General features: G+C 37.5%; 1 protein-coding gene across 1 annotated transcript in view; it reads left to right on the top strand.

Annotated features, from left to right (window-relative positions):
- The window catches only part of LOC140235354 (bifunctional epoxide hydrolase 2-like), an 81,671-nt gene that overhangs the window by 25,466 nt on the left and 31,443 nt on the right, over positions 1–24,762 (top strand). The window contains exons 2-5 of the mRNA XM_072315382.1: positions 6,647–6,731; positions 10,637–10,790; positions 17,104–17,294; positions 20,201–20,323. Coding sequence (XP_072171483.1) covers positions 6,647–6,731; positions 10,637–10,790; positions 17,104–17,294; positions 20,201–20,323 — 553 coding nt within the window. The remainder of the gene's footprint in view (positions 1–6,646; positions 6,732–10,636; positions 10,791–17,103; positions 17,295–20,200; positions 20,324–24,762) is intronic.

Below are 24,762 nucleotides of genomic sequence, written 5' to 3'. Positions count from 1 at the left end.
CTGATGTCTGGAATTTTACATTCTTCATTTTGTAAAGATCATCTTCGCTGTTGACTCGAGTTTCCATTATTTTCATCATTAGAACATCGGGCTAATATCGTAAAGGCATCGGCATGTAGCACATCCAAACTTAACTCAAAGTTACACATTGCTAAACTTAAACGTAAAGTTCAAGGAATGTCTTGGCTTTTCACAGCAAATAAAACCGACAGGTGGTGTAAACCAAAATGTTTTTGTCTGTACGACAATGCTTGCACAAACGGCAATGGGAATTGGCAAGGTTGTTACAATCGCTGATTGGCGTTGCTGTGACGTGTTTATATCATATCTCCGTCAGGCTAAGACCGCATTTTTTTTTGTAACCTCAACCTCAAACATTACTTAATATTTTTTTTCTCCCTTTTTGAATTTCCCGACCACTCGATACTTGTGTTAACGAGTCATGTTGTCCTGGTAACCGGCCAATTTTACTCTTTGGTGCTTTTTTTTCCGAGAAACAGGAAGACAGGAAGCGCAATAACCAACGACTTCATTGCATTATTATGATACATAGGGTACAGATAAACATCATGCGCCCGGGAGACACCCGTAACCGAGGTGAACCCGGTCGTTCGCTTCTCTCATCGGCTCTGGAAAGCATTTTATGTAAAGCTTTCGGGCATCTATTATCATTGTCATTTTTTCAGAAATTGGTAAAATCCCTCCAATACCGATAAAGTCAAAACGCTTAAACCACTTATAAGATAGATCTATGAATCTTATCATGATAAAAGAAATTCTACAAAGTAAATGTTGGAGTAACAACACATACATTTTACTTGTATATGAATCATATCTATATTTTATCTATTCAACATGAGGAGACAGTATATAATTCAATTCAATTCAATTCATTTCAGATGCAATTTTATTTCCAATAGCAATTCTACTGATATGAGGGTTTGCGTGCCCTTTACAAGCGCCACATGTCGATTAGGTCTTTGCTGGTCCACACCAAACTGACTTTAAAGTAATTGATAATAGGATTATTTGGTCACGTTTTTATCAAATTGCTGTTATCATTTTTTTTTTTTTTTTTTGTCATCAAGGTGGAATGGTGTTGTCAGACCACTGTAATTTTCCTTTCAGGTAAGTGATGCGTGAGGCAACTGACCGACTGCAGACAAAAAGGACGTTGCCCTCGTGCATAACATGCCTTATCCCTGACCATTTCAATTTGTGTTAAGGTTAGAGTGGTGAGCATAATGGACGCATGTGATATCAACCGCAGCTTCCAGATGTCAGAGCGAGAACACCGTTGTAGCGGAACGTTGGTGTATATGGATATCAATTTAAATTCACCACGGAAAAATTAGGAGACTTCCATCCATAAATTTATGAGTTTTTTTTTCTTTCCCTCTAATGCTGCATTTTCCCTGCCCCCCCCCCTTGCCCTTGTCACTGATCCAAACTGTGTAGGGGCATATACGCATGCCAAACATCATTTGAGTTTATACTAATATTTTTTTTTTTATAATCCATTTTCTCCTTCCCACACACGCTTTCAACAATACTTCTTTTGGTCCAAGAAACATTATGCATGTAAGAAATTCACACTTGAATAAACATCCGTCTCATTGCCAAACACACACACACACACACACACACACACACACACACACACACACACACACACACACACACACACACACACACACACGTATATAAGTATATATATATATATATATATATATATATATATATATATACATACATATAATATATGTATTATATATATATATATATATATATATACATATAATATATGTATTATATATATATATATATATATATGTGTGTGTGTGTGTGTGTGTGTGTGTGAGTGAGTGTATAATACATTCTCCACAGTATATGGAGAAGAAGAAGAAGAAGGAGAAAAAGAGACTGAGAGAGTCGGTACATTCAAGTACTGGGTATACTGTTGTTATTTGTCATATTTTTTCCTCGCCATGACGTGGTATTATATCAAATGTGGGCTAAATTGGTTTCTAGAATTCGAACTCTTGAGAAAAGACGATTACCACTTACTTCAATCTCTCCGAACTTTCCAACCCAGTTATGTTCCCGTCATCGCCTATTACCGTTCGCGTTGGTTCGTGCGTTGTAATGAGGTGACTTTGCAGTAAAGCGACTTCTAAATTCACGAGATGCTATACGTGTCACTTGAAAAGAAAGATTCGTATAGGCGGGTTTGGTATAGACAATCAAGGAAGGCGTGGTCTGGGCAAGGAGGTACTATCTCCTTGGTCTGGTTTAGTAGATGTACGTATTAGGATCCCCCTCTGAAGTTTCGACAACTCACGTCTCCCCAAATCTACGGAGGAAATGAACTAAATGAAGGATACACCCAGAACACGTTTCTCAGTCGAGGCAAGCTTAGTGACAAGGTCTTGATCAAATCAAGCCAAATTGGAAGCAACTTCTGAGGGATCCCTTAGGGGCTATTATCTCAAACTTGATTAGGATTGGGCCACTCGAGATTTGTATGCTAGACCCAAGGCGTCCTCGTATGAACTCACAGAAGTGCAATTCAAGAAATGTGATTGTTTTATTATTAATCATTTTTAATTCCTGACAGCGTAATGAAGGGGACACGAGCACCGAGTACGACCTGCAAAATGTGCACGTCTGTGGTAGTGACTGTGTTTCTTTTTATTTATTCTTTATTCAACAGACGTGTTTAACAACATTGCAAATCTGCTTTGCTCCGAAATTAAATGAATATATTTGTTTAATAGTAAAATTAGATACACTGGTCATCATTAGATATTACTTCCCGTTGGCAGTGAATGAATTGTGAAGTTAGTAAGGTTCGACTCCATCAAACTAATGCTCAGCAGCTTTAGCTTCGTTGATTTATTTTCTGACCCTCAACAAATATGATGATATATGATATGATAAGATATAATATATTATATTATAATATAATATAATATAATATAATATAATATAATATAATATAATATAATATCATATCATATCATATCATATCATATCATATCATATCATATCATATCATATCATATCATATAATATGATATATATACATATACATAGATATAAGTATACATGATATACATAATAGAGAGAGAGAGAGAGCGAGAGAGAGAGCGAGAGAGAGAGCGAGAGATTGAGCAATGTTCGTAAGGAATTCGTGTATTTAATGATCTATGAATACATTTACTGTTAACAATGATCCAAGACCTTGGCTCTCACCGATTCATTTGTGACGAGAACCACAGAATAATGGATTGCTTCTTTCGTACCGCACACAGGCCATGTAGTTGCAGTCTCAACAAAAACCTGTTATTGGTTGAATAATTATCTCTGCCACCCAGAGAGTACAGTCAACCATTAACAATCAATCCTCTCAGGAGCTGAATTATACACAGTGCTACTGGAGCCTGTCTTTGTTTTTTTTTATTCATCTTATATACTAAATTTAACATTCAAAACTTTTTTTCCTCCATACTGCAGTCTAATGAAGGAAGGACTAGGTGAAACTCACTTAGTATTTCCTTGGTCTGATGTAATCATGATATCAAACAATAATTTGTTGACCATCTTATTCCACGTGAGTGTAAATTGGTTTTCCTCACGTGACGTCAGAGACATAACAAAGACCGGTGATACCGGTAATAAGATGACAAATTATCATCAAAACTATTGTATATATATATATATATATATATATATATATATATATATATATATATATATATATGTATGTATATATATATATATATATATATATATATATATATATATATATACATATATATATATATATATATGTATATATATGTTTAACATGTTAAGATTTCACGTATTGGCTCTACAAAGGAATTAAAAAAAATGAATACATTTTTGGCCAATATAGTATATGTTTATTTGACTCAAAATTTCGGCGTCCTACGTCTTCTTGTCGAGACATGCCACTAATTGTCAAGACTCTAGAAGAAGGCGTGGGACGTCGAAAATTTGAGTCAGATAAACATATGCTATATACACCAAAAATGTATTCAATTTTGTTTGTTTTTTAATGTACATACATTATGTGTTTAGGCCCCTATATACATATATCTATATCTATCTATATCTATATATCTGTTTTCAGTGTAACCCAATATGAGAGGTATAAAAAAATGAAATGAATTGAATTGATTGAATTGAATTAAGTGACGGTAAAGAGACGCCAACCAACATCTTTCATTACTCTTTCTAATAAGGGGGTATAGCGTAGTCATACTCGTATCATGATTTTTGCTGACTATATGTCATCAAACTACCTCCTTACTTAATGATCGGAAGATGGAGGGGAGGGGAGGGGGAAGGGGAAGAGGTCTCCTTGATGGCGCCGGACAATGGGAAACAGCATCTAAAACTGTTCTCTCCCAGATCGATTGACCCTGAGCATGTAACCCCTTCAACAGGTGGATTCTTTTGTATACCCGGTCCTCTGTTTCACATCAACGAATGAGTATGACCCCCCCCCCCCCTCTTTTTTTTTTCTAGTCATCTCCCTTAAGTTGAGCTCTTTGTTCAATGCTGTGCTATTGTTGTCGCCGATGTTCTTGGGTTCGAAATGTGTCGAAAACGTTGTCATTCACTTCCAATGTCTTCGTGTGTGTGTGTGTGTGTGTGTGTGTGTGTGTGTTTTGTTTGTTTGTTCGTGAATTTTTGTCATGCTCGGCAGCTTAATTCCTCTTCTCGTAGGTCCACCATTCCTCCTCTTTGCCATTGCATTGCGTTTAGGATCCGGGAGATCATAGTGCGCGATATTTTTCATGATACATAAAAAAGACATTTTCTGCAGAAAAGTGAAACTATTGTACATAAAGCATGAGACGGACAATGACAATCAAGCCGACACCGTTACCCAGTCACGATTATACAAACCCGTATATTGATGTCTACGACTACACTCAGAACCATAAGAAAACATTGAGATTGCCTAGTTTTTTACACCCAGTTTATACTGGCTTTTGTCATTCTAATCAAATATATCTATACATGCCTATAAGTCAACTTGAACATGGTAATGTGGTAGAGGTACCCCCTCTTCCCCCATCTTCCTTTCTATGAAAGTTGCTTGACCATCGTTCACAGTGATACCTGCAGGTGCAGCAGGTATGACAGGCGAGAAGTGACCACCTTTCTGGCGAGCTCTTAAGATATCTGTTTGATTTCTTGTCTTGGGTTTTCATATTTTGATCTTCGTTAATTGATTTCACGTAGATCTATCTAAATAATATTTGTATTCATGCGCTTAGATAATATGTTTGTGCCGGCATACGTACGGTTGTTTTATATTTTGTATTTTCTTTGTTGCACTTTCCATTGCAATGTAATGCCTTTCCACCTGCTTGTACAAATTGTATTATTTTGGACATGAAAAATGAAATGAAATGAGTAAGCATTTCAAAGACAAGACTATCGTTGCATCTGATGAGTTAGAAAATGTGTCATGACAAAATCTACGCGGTTTATGTAGAGGACAAGTGATGATCACAAGGCGTTTGTAGAAAGTGTGAGAGTGTATCTTCCAGAGACATATGGCTCTATAACAGGATAGAATTCCGTGAATGCAAGTCGGTGAAAAATAAACCCGAAGATTTGCTGTCACCTTTCACGTCTCTAAAATTAGCAAGCTTTCTCTTTCTGTATTTTGGATCACCGCTCCGAATGACTTAGCACTTGCTCATAAGAAACGAGATAGATGGGGGGGGGGGGTGGACCGATAATAACAAGATATGTCAACGTCGCTACTGACATTTTGCTGGAGGATGGAGCACCCGCACACGAAGAGGAAGCCCCCTTTAGTCGTCCATGTCCCAGCCTCTGCCTCCCGAGGTCCTCAGCTAGTTGGCTTGGGGTGCTCTCCTCTCGAGCGTAGATATTTAACTGGTCTGAAGGACATTCTCATATCTTCTTTCAGGGGATCTTACTTTCACGACATCACTCTAAAGTATATATTGTATAACTGAAGCTGCAAAGTCATCGGCTCCTCGCCACTGTATATGCCCTAAGGACCGACAATTTCATCAGGAGCTGGTTTTATCAGTGCTTGAATGGACTTGGCGAGTCTGTCCTATATGCCCAAGTTGAGGTCACTGACAAAGTTTGTGCGGCAATAGAGAGATTAAACAGAAGAATATGAAGGATATAGATAGCAGGGGGGGGGGGGGATTAAAACCCTACGAGAAAGGTGGAGGGGATAAAGGATAGATATTTGCAATGTATATATATATATATATATATATATATATATATATATATATATATATATATATATACACACATATATTCAAAGATATCCTTGTTATTTGTCAGTTAATGCGTATACACACAAGGCGATAGTAGATTAACTTGGTAATACAAACGTTTTATTCTTGTCTTTTTGTTGATCATTATAGAATTTCACAAAACTAAGTTGATAATCCTACAAACCTTTATATGACCTTACTCGTCTTCGCAATAAAATCAAAGAGTAATGAACTCTCTCCTTTTTTTTTTTCTATCTCTCCTACCAATCTCCAATCTCCAATTCCTCTTCCTCCTCTTCCTCCTCCCCCCTTCCTCCTCTCTATATCCATTCATATTTCAGGGATTTCATCAGAAAGGTCGTGTCCCATGGGCGATCCACCAACGTGTTCGGCCGCCTGGAGACAGGCGAAATAACAGTCATGCAGGTGAGTGCGTGTGGTGATGCTTTACTCAATCCAAGTTTACTTAGTTGAAAAACACTGTATAAAGCAGTTTACAAAGAATCTGAGATGCATGCTCAAATGTAGTTGCTTCCAGTGTCACTGATACATTATAAATATTAAGGTATGTGAATTTTGCTATGGATAACATTTGCTAAATGCTTCATAAGAGTATAATATTATGAATTCTGTGTCTGACTGGACTTGTAAATTACCATATCATTAATTTGGCTGTAGACAGTAATGTTTGAATAAAACGTTCGGCAAACTGTGCTTTTTTTTTTTCTTTCTTTCTGTTTTTAGCAGGACGACAATGGTTCATGGATGTTTTGATGATAACACCATAATATCAAAAGATGTCTTTTACTTCAATGTTTTTCTTCAGTTAAAACCGTACCACACAGTTCAGTTAGCAAAGTTCGACATAACTTCATGCAAGAGGAATTAAACTTGCATGAAGACGTTTGGAAATGGCAGACAACATATTTAACGAACGAAAATATTCACAACATCCGGAAAATGAAACACATCACACCGTTCGCTCCGATGCTATTAGGGAGCTTTAGATTTTAGACGCGCGGACGTTCAGAGAGAAAAAAACACGATCTGAGCGTGCGCAGTAGCGCGGATCAAGTTACTGCGCAAGCTCAGATCATGTTTTTTTCTCTTTGAACGTCCGCGCGTCTAAAATCTAAAGCTCCCTATTCTTTGCAGGAAGTCTAGGTTGCTTGAGACATACGACGAAGTAATCTACCTCGTTATTGGAAACGCTGTGAAGAAACATTAATTCTATTTTGATTGACATACTGCATCGTGTTTACACATGAACAGGCATTATCATTACGTAACATTTTCGTCTTTATGACGTATTAAATGTCTGGGCGTGCAGTTGCGGAGTGAAATTAAGGGCATCAGAAGCGATAAGTTTTGCAGCTACCAGCACCTCCTTCCGATACCTGTTCGTCACATGTTCCAAACATTTCCTTGTTGAGAAGGTATACAACCCGTACAGTCAATAGTCTATTTAATGTTTAATACCGCTAGAAATGCGGATCATGTTGCGTTCATCGGGTCAAACTTTTTTCAGATCTCATGGAAAGCCATGTGGACTGTAGAGGTTCATGGGAAATGGATTCAATAGGCGCCTACAAAAGAAAAAGAAATAAATTAGCAACCCGAATTAGACCGACAGTCTCAACGCCAAAAATTCCCACAGCACTATGCCTATAGTTTGTCTGACGATGACACCGACCCCTTTGTAATTTGTGTCACATTTGCCAAAAATCGCATGTTCCTTTTTCCGCGTGACGTCGCTCGTTTTATGGAGACGAACCATGTATATATTTATTAATATATACATTTATTAAATACAGTGTACTTTATGGAACTCGTGTATAAGTATCACATTCATTTGTGTGTATATTAAAGGAGGAAAATATTGCAATAAATTCGTGTCATTATCATCGTTTTAATCGTTATCAATATAAATTAGTATCATTGTCACACTTTCCGGGTTTTTTATTTTCCAGAAATTCGTCATCCTCAACATCTGTATGTAATATTAGCCTTTGTCATAGACTTTCTCGCTGTATTTTATTGAAAGAGGAGCTAGCAGAGGGTTGTCAGGAGAGACAGAGACAAACCACCAGGCAGAGGCAAACCTCAGCGAGTGGGCCTATCGATTTTTATGCAGTTAAATTGCCAAATTTGGCCACTAAATGCTGGTAAAAAAAATGCAACCAATCGACAGAGCTCTATTCGAACAAGCTTATGAATATGCATTACGCAATGCCACCAATATGCGACTCGTGCTATTCCACTGGTCTATTCAACTGTCTAACTGAATCATTCAGGAGGAGAGGTGCGCTTATTAGTCTGTCTTCCGGTTGATGAATAATAATCACATTCGCAGGTGTGGAAAGGCGCGCTCGGCTTCGCTTTTTTCCTTCTCGATTGCCGGCACTGTGAAAAAACAAACAAACAAACAAACAAACCCGCCAGAGTCTTAGAAAAAGGCTACTTTCAATCAGCAGCCATGACATTGGAATGATTGTTGTGATCATGTTCTTCTTCTATTTGCAAACTTACTGCTTTCGTTGCCATGGCATCCTACTCATTATCACGAGTGCATTCATAGATTATCGTCATCATTCCGTTCAATTAAAAAGAAAAAGAAAAGAAATGTGTTCTCAATTTGTGTTTGGGACACTGTGGAATGTGGCAATACTCGTTTCAATTTCGTCCTTTTTTTCAGTCAATTGTTTTAAAACATTGCCACTCAGTTCCGTGCTTTGTCATCCGTTTTCGTCAATTGCAATTCAAAGTCGTCTGTCACAGTAGATGAGCAAAAGACAGCAAAACCGAATTCGTCTATTAGAAGTAGATATCGTCAAAGTTCCACTCAAAATCATCAAAATACAGATACAGTACCTGCATGACGCGATTTGGTTTACCCTCTGTATGAACGCCCTCATAACACTCATAACACTGAATTACAAAATATTGAATCTGTTTGGAAAAAAAAATACTCCGAGTTATCCTTACTCGCTCTGTGGCAAACAAGAATTTGAATGCTTAATTTTCATATTTCATTGACAAAAAAAAAATATGAACTACAATTTGACGAAATTGGACATAGGATCTGAAGGCAAATAGCTCTTGATAAAAAGGTGACGAAAATGAGCGGGAAAACTGATATTATGATAATTGTTGGTTCAATGTCATCAACATTATTAAGTAAATATCATGCATCCTTGCTTTCAAGCCTACTGTGGTTATACTATATTTTGGCATATTCAGATCTAAAATATGTGGATTGTTCTTTTAGTTAGCACGACATGTTTTGTTCATTTATATTTTTTGCTGAAAAATTGATAAATGAAATGAAATGAATGAAATATGAGAGCTATAGGGACTTTCAGAATAGAGATCATGGGCTTCAAATTTCTGACGGCGATGTCTATCCTTTGATAATGATAATGATTATGATAATGATAATTATAATGATTCACATAATTTTACCGCACTTGATACAAAATTTCTAAACGCCTTACAAAATTACAATCATAAATCATTACCACAACACACATAAATCTTATGTTATTATAAACACAAATGAACAGCTTTCCAACTTCATTTCTTTGAACACATTAATAAAATCAAACCTTGCACTTAATACCAAAAAAAAAACAAAAACATTTCGTAATATTGAATAACGAGGTACTAAGATTAACATGCATAAATATAGGAAATGATGATATAATAACATATACAACATCTAATTCTACTAGTTTTGACGTACAACCTTTGACGAATTATTTGACACACATTATTCCTCTTGATCCAAGTCAGTTAAGCGAGCAAAGTTTGGTGTGAAAGTAACTTTAGCTCCATCTATATTTAGGAGAGCATTATTTCCTACCGGTTACTGCAGAGGCTACCCTGGAAAAAGGAATCATTGACTCCATTTAACCCGACGCAGTCATCATGATTGGTATATTACCTATGATTATGCATAATATATATATTCTTTCCTCAATGTATGATTAATCAAAATCGTTTGTTACCTTTATTATTTACTTTGTGAAAATGCAGAAATCAAATCAACTTAAATGAAAAGCGCTACACCAATACTGCGTATAGTTTCATGGGTTTGTTTGTGATTCAAAAATACCTACATGTACCATAGAATATTCAGGTTAAATCTATGTCTATAATCTCAAAGTATTTTGACTAACCCATAGTCTGATAGCGAAGTTTGTTGTTGGATGCAAACTTTATAATAATACTGATGATAATGCAAATAATATATTGTCACAATTCTGTAGAGCTCTTACGCAAAGCACTGTTATCGTAATTCTTCGTTTTGGTCTCAATGTTGTCGCTCTCAGTTCGCCGCCGAATTCGAGAAGGAGTGTCGACTGGTCGCCGAGATGAACGAGATCGACTTCCCCGAGCAGTTCAACGTCGACGAGATGATGAAGTTCAAAGACCCCGAACTCATCCCCGAGATGCTCAATGCAGTCGCCGTTCTGAGGGAGAACGGTAAGAGTGACTTTTTGGCGCGTTAAATCTTAACCCATCTCCTCATCAATATCATTAGTCTGTGCCGTTAAGATTGGTTTGTTTGTATTTGTCCTTGTGTATGGTTGTGTGTATGTATGGGGGCGTGATGTATTCCTTCGTACGTATGCGCATCGCGAGTTTTCGTAATCGTAGATTTTGGTGGAAGTACGTGCATTTTCCTTATATACCTTTAGTTGAATAATCATCGCAAGATGCAGCATTTCCTTTGGATATCATTGTGTATGTTTTAATTCATTGATTGCTGCGGACATGTTTCTATTTCTTGCTTCATTAATGACACTGTATATGAAAGGAGATGTATCAAGGTTCGGTTGTATACAATGTCGTTGTATTGTACAAATAAGGAGACAGATAGTGGAAATTTTAGTCTCATCCCATCTGGACCTAGCCTTTTGCAAAGGCAGCTCGCTAAAATTTCAGCACACACACACATACACACACACACACACACACACGCACACACACACACACAAATGGACTCGCACACACAGCGCGCAACCAGCCTCTGCAAAAAGGCTCGTAATCCTGACCTCGAGAGGACATTTGGTTTGCATGAGAGTCATGTACCATTATATAGACATTGTTGCTTTTTCCTTTCTGTCAAATTGTCTGTGTTGTTCAGCGACGATTGTCAGAGGCGTGCAGCGTGATTTTATTTTTTTTATGTCATTATACTGACGGGATTGTTCGTTATTTCATAGGTTCGTTAATCCGAAAATTAGAGAAGGTCCGTTTATATTCCAAGGAGCTCCTTGGTTATTCTCAAACATACAAAATCCCTATACCTAGATGTTGCTAATCAAAACATTAGTGGTGTTAGTCCGAAGGTTCTTTTATCCGAAAATGAAATAATGTTTGCTATTCCGACAATGGTCTAGGGATTGTAACTTTAAAGGTTCGTTGATGAAAATGAAGTAGGCATAAGGTTTGTTATTCTGAAGATTAATCGGTAATCCGAAAATGAAGTAAGGTTCGTCATTTCGAAGGTTCACTGTTCAGAATGAAGAACCTTTATCCATTTTCGGATCATTGTTTCGTAGAGATTGAAATTTCCATGAAATCACACAAAAACAGGTTCTTGTTGAAGTACATCGAATTTGTACCTCATAATCATCGCTTGATCGTGCTTAATTTTCCCCTGTGATCATGAGTTTCTGTACATAGAAATAATACTAAACACACAAAGCAGTACATTAACCCGACAAAAGGCCGCAAAATCCAACAGCTTTTAGGCCCATTAAACAAACAGATGAGGAAGAACATGTCTTACTGCGTGTGTCTGGGCTACTTACTATTAAGAAAGAGAGGCCAACAAAAAGAAAGAAAGAAAGAAAAAGAACAGAACAGCGGAAAGGTTACCCTTGTATTATCAACCGGAGCGTGATGCGAAACCCTTAATCGCATTAACTGAGTGTCCGTAATCCGTTTTAAACGCGTCTTAAGCGAACAATATAATTGTCACATGAGAATGATATCAGGGATGACTACTTTCTTCGAAGGTAACACCCTAGTAAGTCCTGGGTGACGATAGCTATGTAATTTTGGCATCAAACACCGGTAGGTTCCTTGAAAGGACTTCATAGATTGTCGGCCATCAGCGGCTTATTTCATTCATTCATTCACTCATTCTTTCTTTCATTTATTTATTCGTATATTCATTCATTCACTTATTCATTCATTCATTTTTTCATTTATTTATTTATTCATTTATTTATTTATTCAGTCATTCATTCATCTTTCATCTGACAAGATGGCTGGATATAACCCATTCAGCTGCATGCACAAGGTGGTCCAGCAGATAATGTTGAGTGAAGTGTTCCTCCTACTCGAATTATTCGTTTCATGTAACACCTTTTGGAGGTCATTCACAACCATTTGCCAGTGTACAGATGACCACTGACGTAATACTTCAATTTCCTGTTGTAACAGTTTGATACAATGTTGAAATGAACTTTCCAGCGAAACCGCCTCGTGATTGTCGTTATTATCTTCGTTTCGTCGTCGACCTCCTCCTCATTATCTTCGACATCGTCATCATCATTCTTATCATCAGACGATGTTTTCATGATTTCATCCACATCTCCTTGTTGTATGTGTTCAAGAAAGACTGTACTCTCAAATGTTTGTGTTGAGAAGTTCCTCATGGCACTGCGTATACCTCTAATGACACTGCGCTTTTCTGTTGGCGATTGGGCGAAAATAGTCTCTACTTACGAGAGGAAATGCGCCATTGAGAATAGCCTTCGCACTCCATTTTCCTTGCGAAACGCCCCTAAGTGTCATGACACGCGGTAAATTGCTTCGGATCCCTTGCAAGTGCTGATAAAATAACCCGTACTCATACATGTTGGCCGTTTGATCAATATACTTTGTACTTTTTTTAAAGTGATCCAGTTATACACTCGAAGCTTGAAGATTAGAAAACCATGCACAAGCTTGGTTTTCTTGTGATGGTCCGAAAGAGAATGACTTGGTGAGAGTGACATGGTTTGAGTTTGAGGGCTTCTAAGCAACTGCGTAACACAAAACGTTCCAAATCATGTTTGTTAAATCATAAATGATCCTACAAGTTCTATTTAAAGAGGGATTCCAAGTTCAATTATAAGTTTGTCTGATAAGGAGTAAAATCTCACGGGTATATACAACAGTGGAAATTTGATCAAAATTGAATGAGAATAAATTAAGGAAGTTACGAAATTTCGAAGTGAAGTTTCTCTAATTTCTGCGGAACAGTTCTCGTACGGTTGATATTATGATTATGCATATAAGTGAGCTGATGATGTTATCACCTAACAATTTTCGATTGATCGAGTGCACACACAAAAAGTGACGAAAATTCAATGTTTCTGTTTAAAAGTGTAAGATAACAGTCATGATAAAATGAGTTATTCCTGGTTGAATAACTTCAGAATGGCGATCAGTTAGACATACGGATTTGAGACTGGGACGTAATTGCATTTGAATGAAAATATGAAAAAAAAAAATTCTATGTACAAACTACTTTCAGCCAATCTATTCTTCAGCTGGTACGTGCCCGATAAAAACGCATATACATCAATTATACATTAAACATTATTAACAGAAATAAGATAAAACAGACAAAACCGAGGATACAATCCAATGATAAAAATACGCCCAAAAAGCAAGCAAGCAAGCAAACAAACAAACACACACACATTAATGACACCTCCACCAAATATCAATAGAGAAATACCGTGTATAAAGCGAGTCTCGGTTACTGTCATTGTCACCTTCACAAAGCATGTTACAAAATTCGACACACAAGTGATATCGAAGTTGGACCCTATCCATCCCCCTCTGGTCTTCTGGGGTAGGAGATGGGGGAGGGAAGAACAAGGGATAACTCAGTGGATTAACGGCTAGGCGGAAGACCGTGACAGCTTACTATATGAGCAATCCAGATAGCTGTCAGGTCCAAGTCCAGCCTCCCGTTTCCCCCTCGATGTAAATTGATTTTGAATGCCGGAGTAGAAGGGGCATTTCCCCTCACCAGCCATCCTTTCCGGATAGCGACACTTCTCTTTCTCCCTCCCTCAACCTCCCCCCCCCCCCCTATCTCTCCCCTCTCTCTCTATGTTTGTGGTTTTTTTTTCTCTGTTTTATTCCTGTTTATCCAAACTGGAGGTGTCAACTTATCGGATGAACCATAATGATTGAGATGAGAGATGAATTTCTCGTCACGCTAGCACCCAAAGTTTAGAGGGAGAGAGCGAGAGGGAGGAAGGGTGAGAGCGTTGGTGTGGTAAGAACTTACAGGCTCGTTGATGGAAGGTCGTGCTCGTATGATTTTTTTAAAGTTTTGTTTATTTGTTTACACTAACATAACACATGTCATGATAGGGACCTTTAAGCTGTAATAGGGTCGGGCTAAACGAAGATGTCCTAACTAGTCGGAAATCCATGACAGCGTTCTCGATTGAGTAGGTGTTCATGAGATCTCGACGTGGGAACTGAATGAATTTCTTCCTATGCCATGAAAATGAAGGACATTCTAATTTCTCCTGCTCAAATTATCGAGGAGACTAAATTCAATTATACAAAAATATAAACAAAAAACAAAAACGAGTTCTGATGCCAGGGATGAGATACGTGAATAGTTAATGTACTAATTTCAGGGAAGTTTGAAAGGAAACGACGGGGGGGGGGGGGGGGGGGGCGCACCACTTGAAGGGGGGAAGACAACCTGGAATCTTCCCCCCTATTCCCTCCTCAGCATGCTTAAAAGTATAATGTTTTGGGTTAATCGGTGGCAGCGTGATGAGGGATGGTGTGGTGAGCACATAGGAAACATCCCACGTAAACATCACATGATGAATCGACGAGACTCTAAAAATCCGATTCCTAATTTGTAGTAAGGAAAAGAGAATTCCCCCCAGAACGAAAGATATCCAAAAGAAATCAAATCTTTTAGGTGTACCTCACTTATATATTGACTCTGACATTCATTCATTCATATTAATTGATTAATCAATTAGTTAATTCATTTATTCATTTATTCGTTATTAATGAATGAATAAAGAAATGAATGCATTCATTCACCATGCATGCATTCATATGTGATTATTGTCACATCCTAAATTTCAGCTAGTATGTATATTTTGATACAATAGATTGTCAACAAATTCATGTTTCTCGAGTAAAAGCATGTTAAACAAATTTCGGTATTTTAAGGGCAAAGGACCTCATTTCGATGTCAAGGTAGTGTCGGCAAGTTGTTCCTATTTTTTTGCAAGAAACTTTCACCCTCCACGCTCCGCTCAAAACCGCTCAAAATATATAACCTGCAAAGCTTCAGAGAAAGAGAGAGCGGATGGAGAGAAAGAAAGAGAGATATATAGATAGATACTAGTAGATAGATAGATAGATAGATAGATAGATAGATAGATAGATAGATGGATGGATAAAAGATAAATAGATAGATAGGTAGATAGATAGATAGATAGATAGATAGATAGATAGATAAATAGATAGATAGATAGGGGGTTCACTGAAAGTGAATTTCGGCATTCGACAGCAGTACTTTTAGTTTGAAATACGATAGCCACTTTGAAGCGTACATAGGGGACCAGGTGGAAGTATGGTGTCGCATTCAACCTCGGCTTCTTCTTTGACAGTGTTTAGTTCCGATTATGCTCTTGCACTTCTCTCATTATACTCTTCATATTTTTTCTCGCTCTTCACTTCTTTTTATTTCTTTTTTGGGGGGGGGGGGAGTGGAGGAGAAGTGGTCGGGAGGGGGCTTCGTTGGAGTGAAGAGAGAGAGGATGTGGAGGGGATGATAAGGGACAGAAAAGACAAGACTTTTACAACATCTTTCGAAGTTTCGAATAGGCAATAGATATTTGAGCCGCGTAATCCACGCATGGCATGTTTCCTTTACTTATCCCCACGACACCAATTACGCGGAGCAAAGCCCCAGACATGCACAGTAAATAAAACCATGGAGAATTTTCGTCTCAATGATTCGTGGGTGGCATGACAAGTTCACGGGCGCGCACCGGTCTGAAACGGGAAGGGAAATTCAGTTTGTAACGTTCCCGGTGAATGATTATTCTTTGATAAGTGAATTTTCGATTGCTTATGGGGTCAGGAGAAATCCCAATTTTGTTGCAACTTTTTGTCCATATATAGTTGTTGAGTCGAACTCACCGCACCTTTGGCATTACGGTGAAAGTTCGTGTTGTGTCGTAGCAAAAATCAAGGAAACACTTGTTCAACTCACACCCCCCCCCAAAAAAAAATAGAAAATGAATAAATCATAGCACTAATCTGCGTTTTCTCTCCTGAATTTTCTGCAAATTTTTATGTTTTTCTTACTGAAAGAATGATTGAGATAAAAAAAGAAATCTATAGACTATTGAGAAATAGGCTGTGCTCATAAAAAAGCCCTGACTTTCCTGTATCATACTCATCCTGTATTTCGTTTGAGAAAGAAACAATCATGATAATAAACACTGCTTTCGTTATGGAGAGAAAAGACATGACGTGTCTGTGAATGAAGTCAACTGTGACAGGTTTATTACTGTGGAAGAACTCTCAAGTGAAATGAATGATATTTGAAAGCCATATGTGTGGTGTGTTTTTTTTTTTTCCTCACAAAAATCATGTCAGATGGTAATTTTGTTACTGATTGATTTACTGCTCTCATCATCTTTATTTGTTTATCATCATAGAGCTATTTTTGTCTAAGTTTCAAGACATGCTTTCATCATCTTTGTTTTGTTTATCATTATTCATCTATTTTGTATAGGTTTCAAGACGTGCGCACTCACCAATAATTACATCGACGATTCCTTGAACCGAGGCTACGGAGCCCGAGGACTCACGGCGCTCGGCTTCTACTTCGACGAGTTCGTGGAGTCGTGTCGACTCGGAATCCGAAAGCCGGACCCGAGGATATTCGACGAAGCTCTGTCGAGACTCGGCACGGAGGCAAAACAGGTATTGATGAGAAAGAACAAATTGTAATAACGACCAAACACACGTAATCAATAACACGAGAATGCATTCAATTAAAGCAAGCACAACCGTATACAGGCGCGGTGGAGCACCCCAATTTGCATCTCATTATCGCCCCGTTCTATTTGAATTTCCAACGGGCATCCACGGCTGCCCGAAACTGTGTGCATGAAAAAGTCAAATCTTTACCTTCTCCTTGTGCCGCTATGCGTGCCGCTAGTAACCTCAAACTTCCCATACTATCTAAGTTTTTAAAAACCTTCCTTTTGATGAAAAAATTATGAAATTTGCTGCACTAGAACTTGAGATATTAAAGCGTTTTGAAAATCACCTCTCGCAAAACATGCTCTCTGTTTTTTTCCGACTGGACTATGGCCGGGCACCAATGTGTCCGAAACTGGCAACATAAGTTCATCAGGCCTCAATCCATATATGGTGAAAGTTTTCGCTTTGTACCACCTGTACTCTTTGAGAAATCAACTTGTTTCTACAGGGTTTGGAATAGAAAATTGTAGTCGGCGAAACAATTGAAAATGACGTCATTTCTTTTCCCGTAATATTGGGCATGCGTGGTACGTGAGATTCAGGATTTCGTGCTCATTGTTGGTTTGCATGTGACGCAGTCAATTTTGCTGAGTGTCGCACGGCGGTGATTGCTGAGCTGCTGCCGCGCACGCTGCATGCAGCAATGCGTTGTGTGTGCTGTGACATGCAACGCCACAGTGACGCGATTAATTATACATGGGACCGACCTGTACGCTTTGCGTTCGTGTCATTTTTGACATCACCTTCTGTTTTTTTCCGACACAACCATGGCCGGGAATATTATGGTATGAAATTTAAAATGCAAGCAGATAAATAAATTTCGGTGTACTTTGTTTGAATGGCGCTTTTGTTCCGCAATCACACTTCGTGAATTTTAGGATGATTTTCGAGGCATATTTTTGGTAATTTTGCTCGCCAGGTTTTCGCTAAAATTTCACATTTTATCATTGTCAAATCCTTTAACATGTTATATGTGCATATTCGGACATGTTTTCAAATTCAAACTAACTCAATTTTAATCCGAAAATAGGTTTCCTGAAATTGTTATTAGCTTGAGAAGTTGTTTACTTTTTCTCAAATACGCGAGTACATGTTGTTTACTTTATGCAAATGAGGCTCGGCTGCCGATGGATTTCTGCGAGATAATTGGGGTGCTCCACCGCGCCTGTATAGAGCTTCCGTGAAGAAACTCCTTAAAGCTACCGTTTACCATTGGGAGCAGTGATTTTAAAAATGTTCGAGAAATCATACTTAATTTGATGCATATGTGTAGGTCAGTTGTATCACAAAATATCCTACCATATAAAAAATTCGCAATAAAGCCTAAAATATAAGGAGAAATAACTTCTCAATAAACCATAACTATAGATGGTTTAGTCTCATTACATTTTTATCAAAATTATTGTTCACATTGAATATATTTAACAATACTTAACATTGCCTATACTGATTCATTTTTTTTTTTACATTTGTTGTTTCTATCCCTAACTCACATTTCAGAACTATTTGAAGCACTAAAGCTGGGTTTTTGTTTCATCTGTAAATGGCACATAATGCCTGAATCTAAAGCCGTTCAGATTGAGTCTTATTGATAAAGCAACATTTACAAAACAACAACAGCATCATCATCATCAGCAGCAGCAACAACAACAATAACAACAGAGAAATATCTACTACACCCCAAAAAGCATAAAAATATTACCAATTATCAAGTGTCACATGTTTTTGCTTTGCAGTAATATCGGTCACATAATCACATAATAGAATATTCTGATAGTTACTTTTAAATTCTCGGGTATTTCTGAAAGTCCTAAAACTGTAGGTCTCAAACAAGTGCTTCGCAAACCTCTCTAGAGTTGCTGATTTAATTTCAGCACACATTGTATAACATTCTATGACGCGAAACAATGTAATGAATATTGCAAGTTGTACTTGTAAATGAAAGTTGATTGTAATGTGCTCTTGTCAGGCGAGTGTAATAATCATATCATCTATTATTCCACAACTTCTACGTGTGCCTGATATTTGAGTATAATTTGCTTGTTGGGATTACGGATTGAGAATGTTATTCATGTTCATTTTTTTTATTTTCTTGACTTTTATCGGAGAGCAATGTATCGCTCGAACAGTCAAATGAGTTCATTAGGGGTGATAAAAATCATCCTTTTCCAATCTCAACGAGCGTTTCTTCCATCACGTATGTTTCTTGATAAAAATCATGAAACGTCTCGAATTGGTGCAATCTTGATCCGAGATGGAAGCGCTCAATTAATCACAAGGTGGTAACCATGTCCCCCTAAATGAAACACTTTGAAAACTTCATTGGGCACAAATTAATCTGGGAGAGTCCTTAATTGGGAAATACGTATCTATGAGCTCTGTCATCCCTAATCCTTCGATAACGCCTATTTCTTTCTTTCTTTCTTTCTTTCTTTCTTTCTTTCTTTCTTTCTTTCTTTCTTTCTTTCTTTCTTTCTTTCTCTATGTAGTCCACTCCTTCTGTCCGCCTGTATGTCTGCCCTTCTTGCTTTCTTTCCATGGTTCTCTTTTCTCTTCTTTTCTTTCTTCCTCTCTATGAAATGAAATGACATGACGTGACATGATATGACATGAAATGAAATAAAATGAAATAAAATAGAATAGAATAGAATAAAATGAAATAAAATAAAATGAAATAAAATAAAATAAAATAAAATAAAATAAAATAAAATGAAATGAAATGAATAGAATGAAATAACATGAAAGGAAATGAAATGTAATGTAATGAAATAAAATGTATTGAACTGTATTGAAATGAAATGAAATGAAATTGAGAAATGAGTTTTTATGGTCTTCCTTCAAAGGCCCTCTTCTTGGATGACTCACAAGTGAACACGAGAGCGGCCGAGGCCCTGGGAATGTCCACTATCCTCGTTGAAGAAACACACGGGGCTCTGCAGCAACTGAAGATGATGACTGGTGTGAACGTAAGTGATATAACATAAATTTGTTTGCTTGTTAGCTTTTTGATTTAAAGATAAGTGTTTCTTTTCCAAATCATCGTAGGAATTTCCGAAATAGAAGTGCTGATGAAATTATAATGTCTATATAATCAGACACACTTTATTCCTGTGCAGAAGAGAGAAAAGTTTACAACAACAACAACAACAACAACAACAACAAAAGCTTACTATAAGTAGAAAATTTAATTCACGTTGCCATTTTCTGTTCCTAAAACAACATGTTTTCCTTTAGATTACATACGTGACAAAATAGTTGCATGAATGTTGTCTTTGGTTCGTTTAGAAATCAGGGAATTACATAGCACAAGATTTCCCAGCACGGATGAGTTTTGCTATGTGCAAATAAATAATAATATTGTTATTGCAAAAAAGACAAAGTTACCTCAGTTATTTAAGAAGTATTATACCAAATTTAAAAAAAAATCAACAACTACCTTTTATGGACAAAAAAAAAATGTCTTCGAGATTCTAATGTGATGATTATGTTTATATTCATAGTACATTATCCGCCTATATGTTTTTAAACATTTCTATATGATATTTTAGATTTATATTTTTCCTTATACTTTTTGCGACGTGGAGGTAGCGGATAGTAATTGCACGTCGGAAAAAAAGTTAATAAAGGGATTGATCTGCATACTTAATCTATAACTCATAGGTACCTGTCGATGGGAGTTCTTTGTAAAGTAACACTCATGTTTGATATCCGAAGAGAGAGAGGAGGGTGGGGAAAAAGATAGGAAGCTTAGAGTATTCTGCACTCCGTTTGTAAGTCATGCGCTTACTCACTGTTGCACCTCGTCACGTATAGCGGAAGATTGAATGAGACATGATTAACCCCTCTCCTAGACATGTTATAATCCCTTTAATGCGACGTGTGACTGAGACGACTATTAAGATGCTACCATGCAACTATAGCAGTCATGTCACGTACAATACGGTTTTATATTCACGATTAGTCCGCTTAGTAGAGCAGATAAGCCGAAATATTGTGCAAAATTTGACTTAAGCATGAAACTTTAACCAGTGTTAGTGCATGTTATAAGATTTATTTTAAGATCGGGAGGTGACTCTGAATTGACCTCTTTAGACCTTCAAAGGTCAATGACCTCAAAATTTGATAAAAATTGATATTTTGCGTCTTTGATTAATGTTAAATATGGTAATGATGTACTAAAAACTCATTTTTGTTACTGTGGAATTGTCTTCATGTTCCATAGAACCCTGACAGGTTTCTACCTTTGACCTCTGATGACCTCCAGAGGTCATATGACCTCAAAATATCAGAATATTGATATTTTGTCATTGATTAATGATAAACACAGCAATGATGTGCTAAAACCGTTTTTTTTTTTTTTTTTTTTTTACAGTGGAATTGCATCAATGTTCCTCCGATCCTTGACAGGTTTCTACCTTTGACCTCTGATGACCTTCAGAGGTCAATGACATCAACTTATCAGATTTTGATAGTTGGTGCAATTGGTTGATGATAAACATGATAACGATGTCCGAAAAAATTCATTTGTGCTACAACTGAATCGTTTTCATTTTCCTCAGATCAAAGGATATTATTTAAATGTCTCTGCCTTTGACCTCTGAGGACTGTGACAGGTCAATGACCTCAAAATATCAGAATATTGATACTTTACGTATATTCAATGGTGAACTGTATACCTGGTGTGCAATCGTGCATTATGCTATTAGCATTTATGCTACAATAGAAGTGTCTTCTCATTCCACAGAACATTGGTCATTACCCTGTGTATATCCAACTTTGACACCGAAGGATAATGTGAGGTCAGACTTTTAGAATATCAAAACTTGTGTAGGATTACAAATATTGATGTTTGGCTTCATTGGTTCTATCCTAAAAGTTTGATAATGTACAAATCACGCATTGACGTTATAATCAAAGTATGTATTATTTCTAACTCTCAATTTGGATTCCGTAAAGAGCACAACACATCCCAAGCTATTTTATCCTTGGTTGAAAAAGTCCCCAAAGCCGTAGACCAACACTATCATACAGTGGGAGTTTTCCTGGACTTCTCCTGGGCCTTCGATACCATAGATCATGAAATACTTCTTTATAAATTGTGTCACTATGGTATCCGTGGGAAGGCCTGGGAATGGTTCAGGAGCTACCTAACTGATCGCCGACAATTTGTTTCTTTATCTGGTCAAAGTTCCATTAAAAGATCAGTCAGATGATGTGTTCCCCAAGGCAGTTTACTTGGACCTCTTTTGTTTATAATGTATATAAATGATATGATAAATGTTTCTCACACTTTATCTTTTTTGTTGTTTACAGATGATTCAAACGTATTTTTTTCACATTCGGATCCCCACATTTTGGTGGATACATTAAATTCAGAACTTCAAAAGTTGCTTTATTGGACAAGATCAAACAAATTGTCTTTGAATCTTCTCAAAACTAAGTGTATGTTATTTAGTAATTCTTTGAATAGTCTTCCTAATAAAACAGTTTTAGATGATACTGTTATAGATGTAGTTTCATCCACGAAGTTTCTATAAGATTGACAGTTGATAATAAACTTTTGTGGAAGACACATATTGATAATATTTGTCATACAATATCTTGTATTATCATCTATATAGGACGTTTTAGCGGCGCATTAAAAACGCGTATTGTAGTCCGCTCAATTTTTACCGTTCAATATCAGAGCATATTGAACGAAACGCATAGGCCAACGTATTAATTCCCCATAGGCTACCGTTGTTACTTGCCGTTCAAGATCATACCATATTCAATTTTATACAACGTCCAAGTAGATCCTTGTAACTTGATTGGAGGATTGTTGGTGACGTTATATTAAATAAGTACTCCATTCAACGCGCCGTGCAATTTTGGTTCTATTTTTGCGTGCAACTTGGTTCGATTTTTTCGTTCTATTCCACGGTTCGAGAAATTGTACGGTACTGCGTGTACTGTGTGTTGCATATTGGGGCTCGCATGCAGCTAGCGCAGGTACGTGTGCGGTACATGCATGCGCGTACACTATGCCTACGTAGTGCTAGTGTACGTGTATGAGCGCTAGTATAACTGTGACCTGTATACATTGTACTACACTGATTGCACAAGCCAGAAAGAGAATCGCAGTGGATCCACATGTAAGTATGGCTATATTTTTCATACATGTACAGACTTCTAGGCCTACTTAGACCAAAAAGATCTACTTGGACGTTGTATAAATCAAATAGTGTATGGTCTTTACTCGTGCAATGGAACGAGATTTCGCACTCGGTGAAAGATGAGGCGCACTATTCAACTCGGCTTCGCCTCGTTGAATAGAGCGCCTCTATCTAGATCTTTCACCTCGTGCGAAATCTCGTACCATTGCACTCGTGACCATTCACTATTTGAATACTGTCTCGTCTATTGCGCGAGCGCTTGCTGAATGCGCAAACGCTTGCTACTTGTGCGCGTCGTTAAAATTCACAAGCGCGCAAGCATCTTGCTAGTTGTTTGTTTCATGTACGCAGTTTTAGGGGCTTCCCCTTTTCAGCGCTGGGATGTGACTGCCGAGTCAACTTCCAAGACGAGTAGAAGCCGGGTAATTTTGTGCAGTTTATGCTTGCTCTACTTCTTCTTCTTCTTCTTCTGGTTAAGTCTGCCTCCTTCAATAGCCTGAAGATTCTTGCAGACTGGTGCTATTTACATTATAATACAATTTATTTACAGATATTTACAAGCACATAGAAAATTTGACGAAAACAACTAGCCACTGTGATCAACCGTTAGACGGTTTCGAAATGATCCCACAGATGGCGCAGAAACAATGTCTGACGACAGGGAATTCCAGTTCCTTACAGTGCTTGATTGTATAGATGATAATAATTATATTGGATGGCCTTGATTCATGGAATACCAGGGATTATCATCTATATAGGACGTTTTAGCGGCGCATTAAAAACGCGTATTGTAGTCCGCTCAATTTTTACCGTTCAATATCGGAGCATATTGAACGAAACGCATAGGCCAACGTATTAATTCCCCATAGGCTACCGTTGTTACTTGCCGTTCAAGATCATACCATATTCAATTCTGTCTCGTCTATTGCGCGAGCGCTTGCTGAATGCGCAAACGCTTGCTACTAGTGCGCGTCGTTTTTGTTACAATTCACAAGCGCGCAAGCATCTTGCTGGTTGTTTGTTTCATGTACGCAGTTTTAGGGGCTTCCCCTTTTCAGCGCTGGGATGTGACTGCCGAGTCAACTTCCAAGACGAGTAGAAGCCGGGTAATTTTGTAAAGTTTATGCTTGCTTTGCTTGATTGTATAGATGATAATAATTATATTGGATGGCCTTGATTCATGGAATACCAGGGAATATTGCACTCGTTAGGGCCAATATTGCACTCATCTTCGATTCGTGCAATATTGG

Source organism: Diadema setosum, chromosome 11 (assembly GCF_964275005.1).
Source record: "Diadema setosum chromosome 11, eeDiaSeto1, whole genome shotgun sequence".
In the NCBI taxonomy this organism is placed as follows: domain Eukaryota; kingdom Metazoa; phylum Echinodermata; class Echinoidea; order Diadematoida; family Diadematidae; genus Diadema; species Diadema setosum.
The sequence above is the reverse complement of the archived record's forward strand: the minus strand, read 5'-3'. Positions and strand labels throughout refer to the sequence as shown.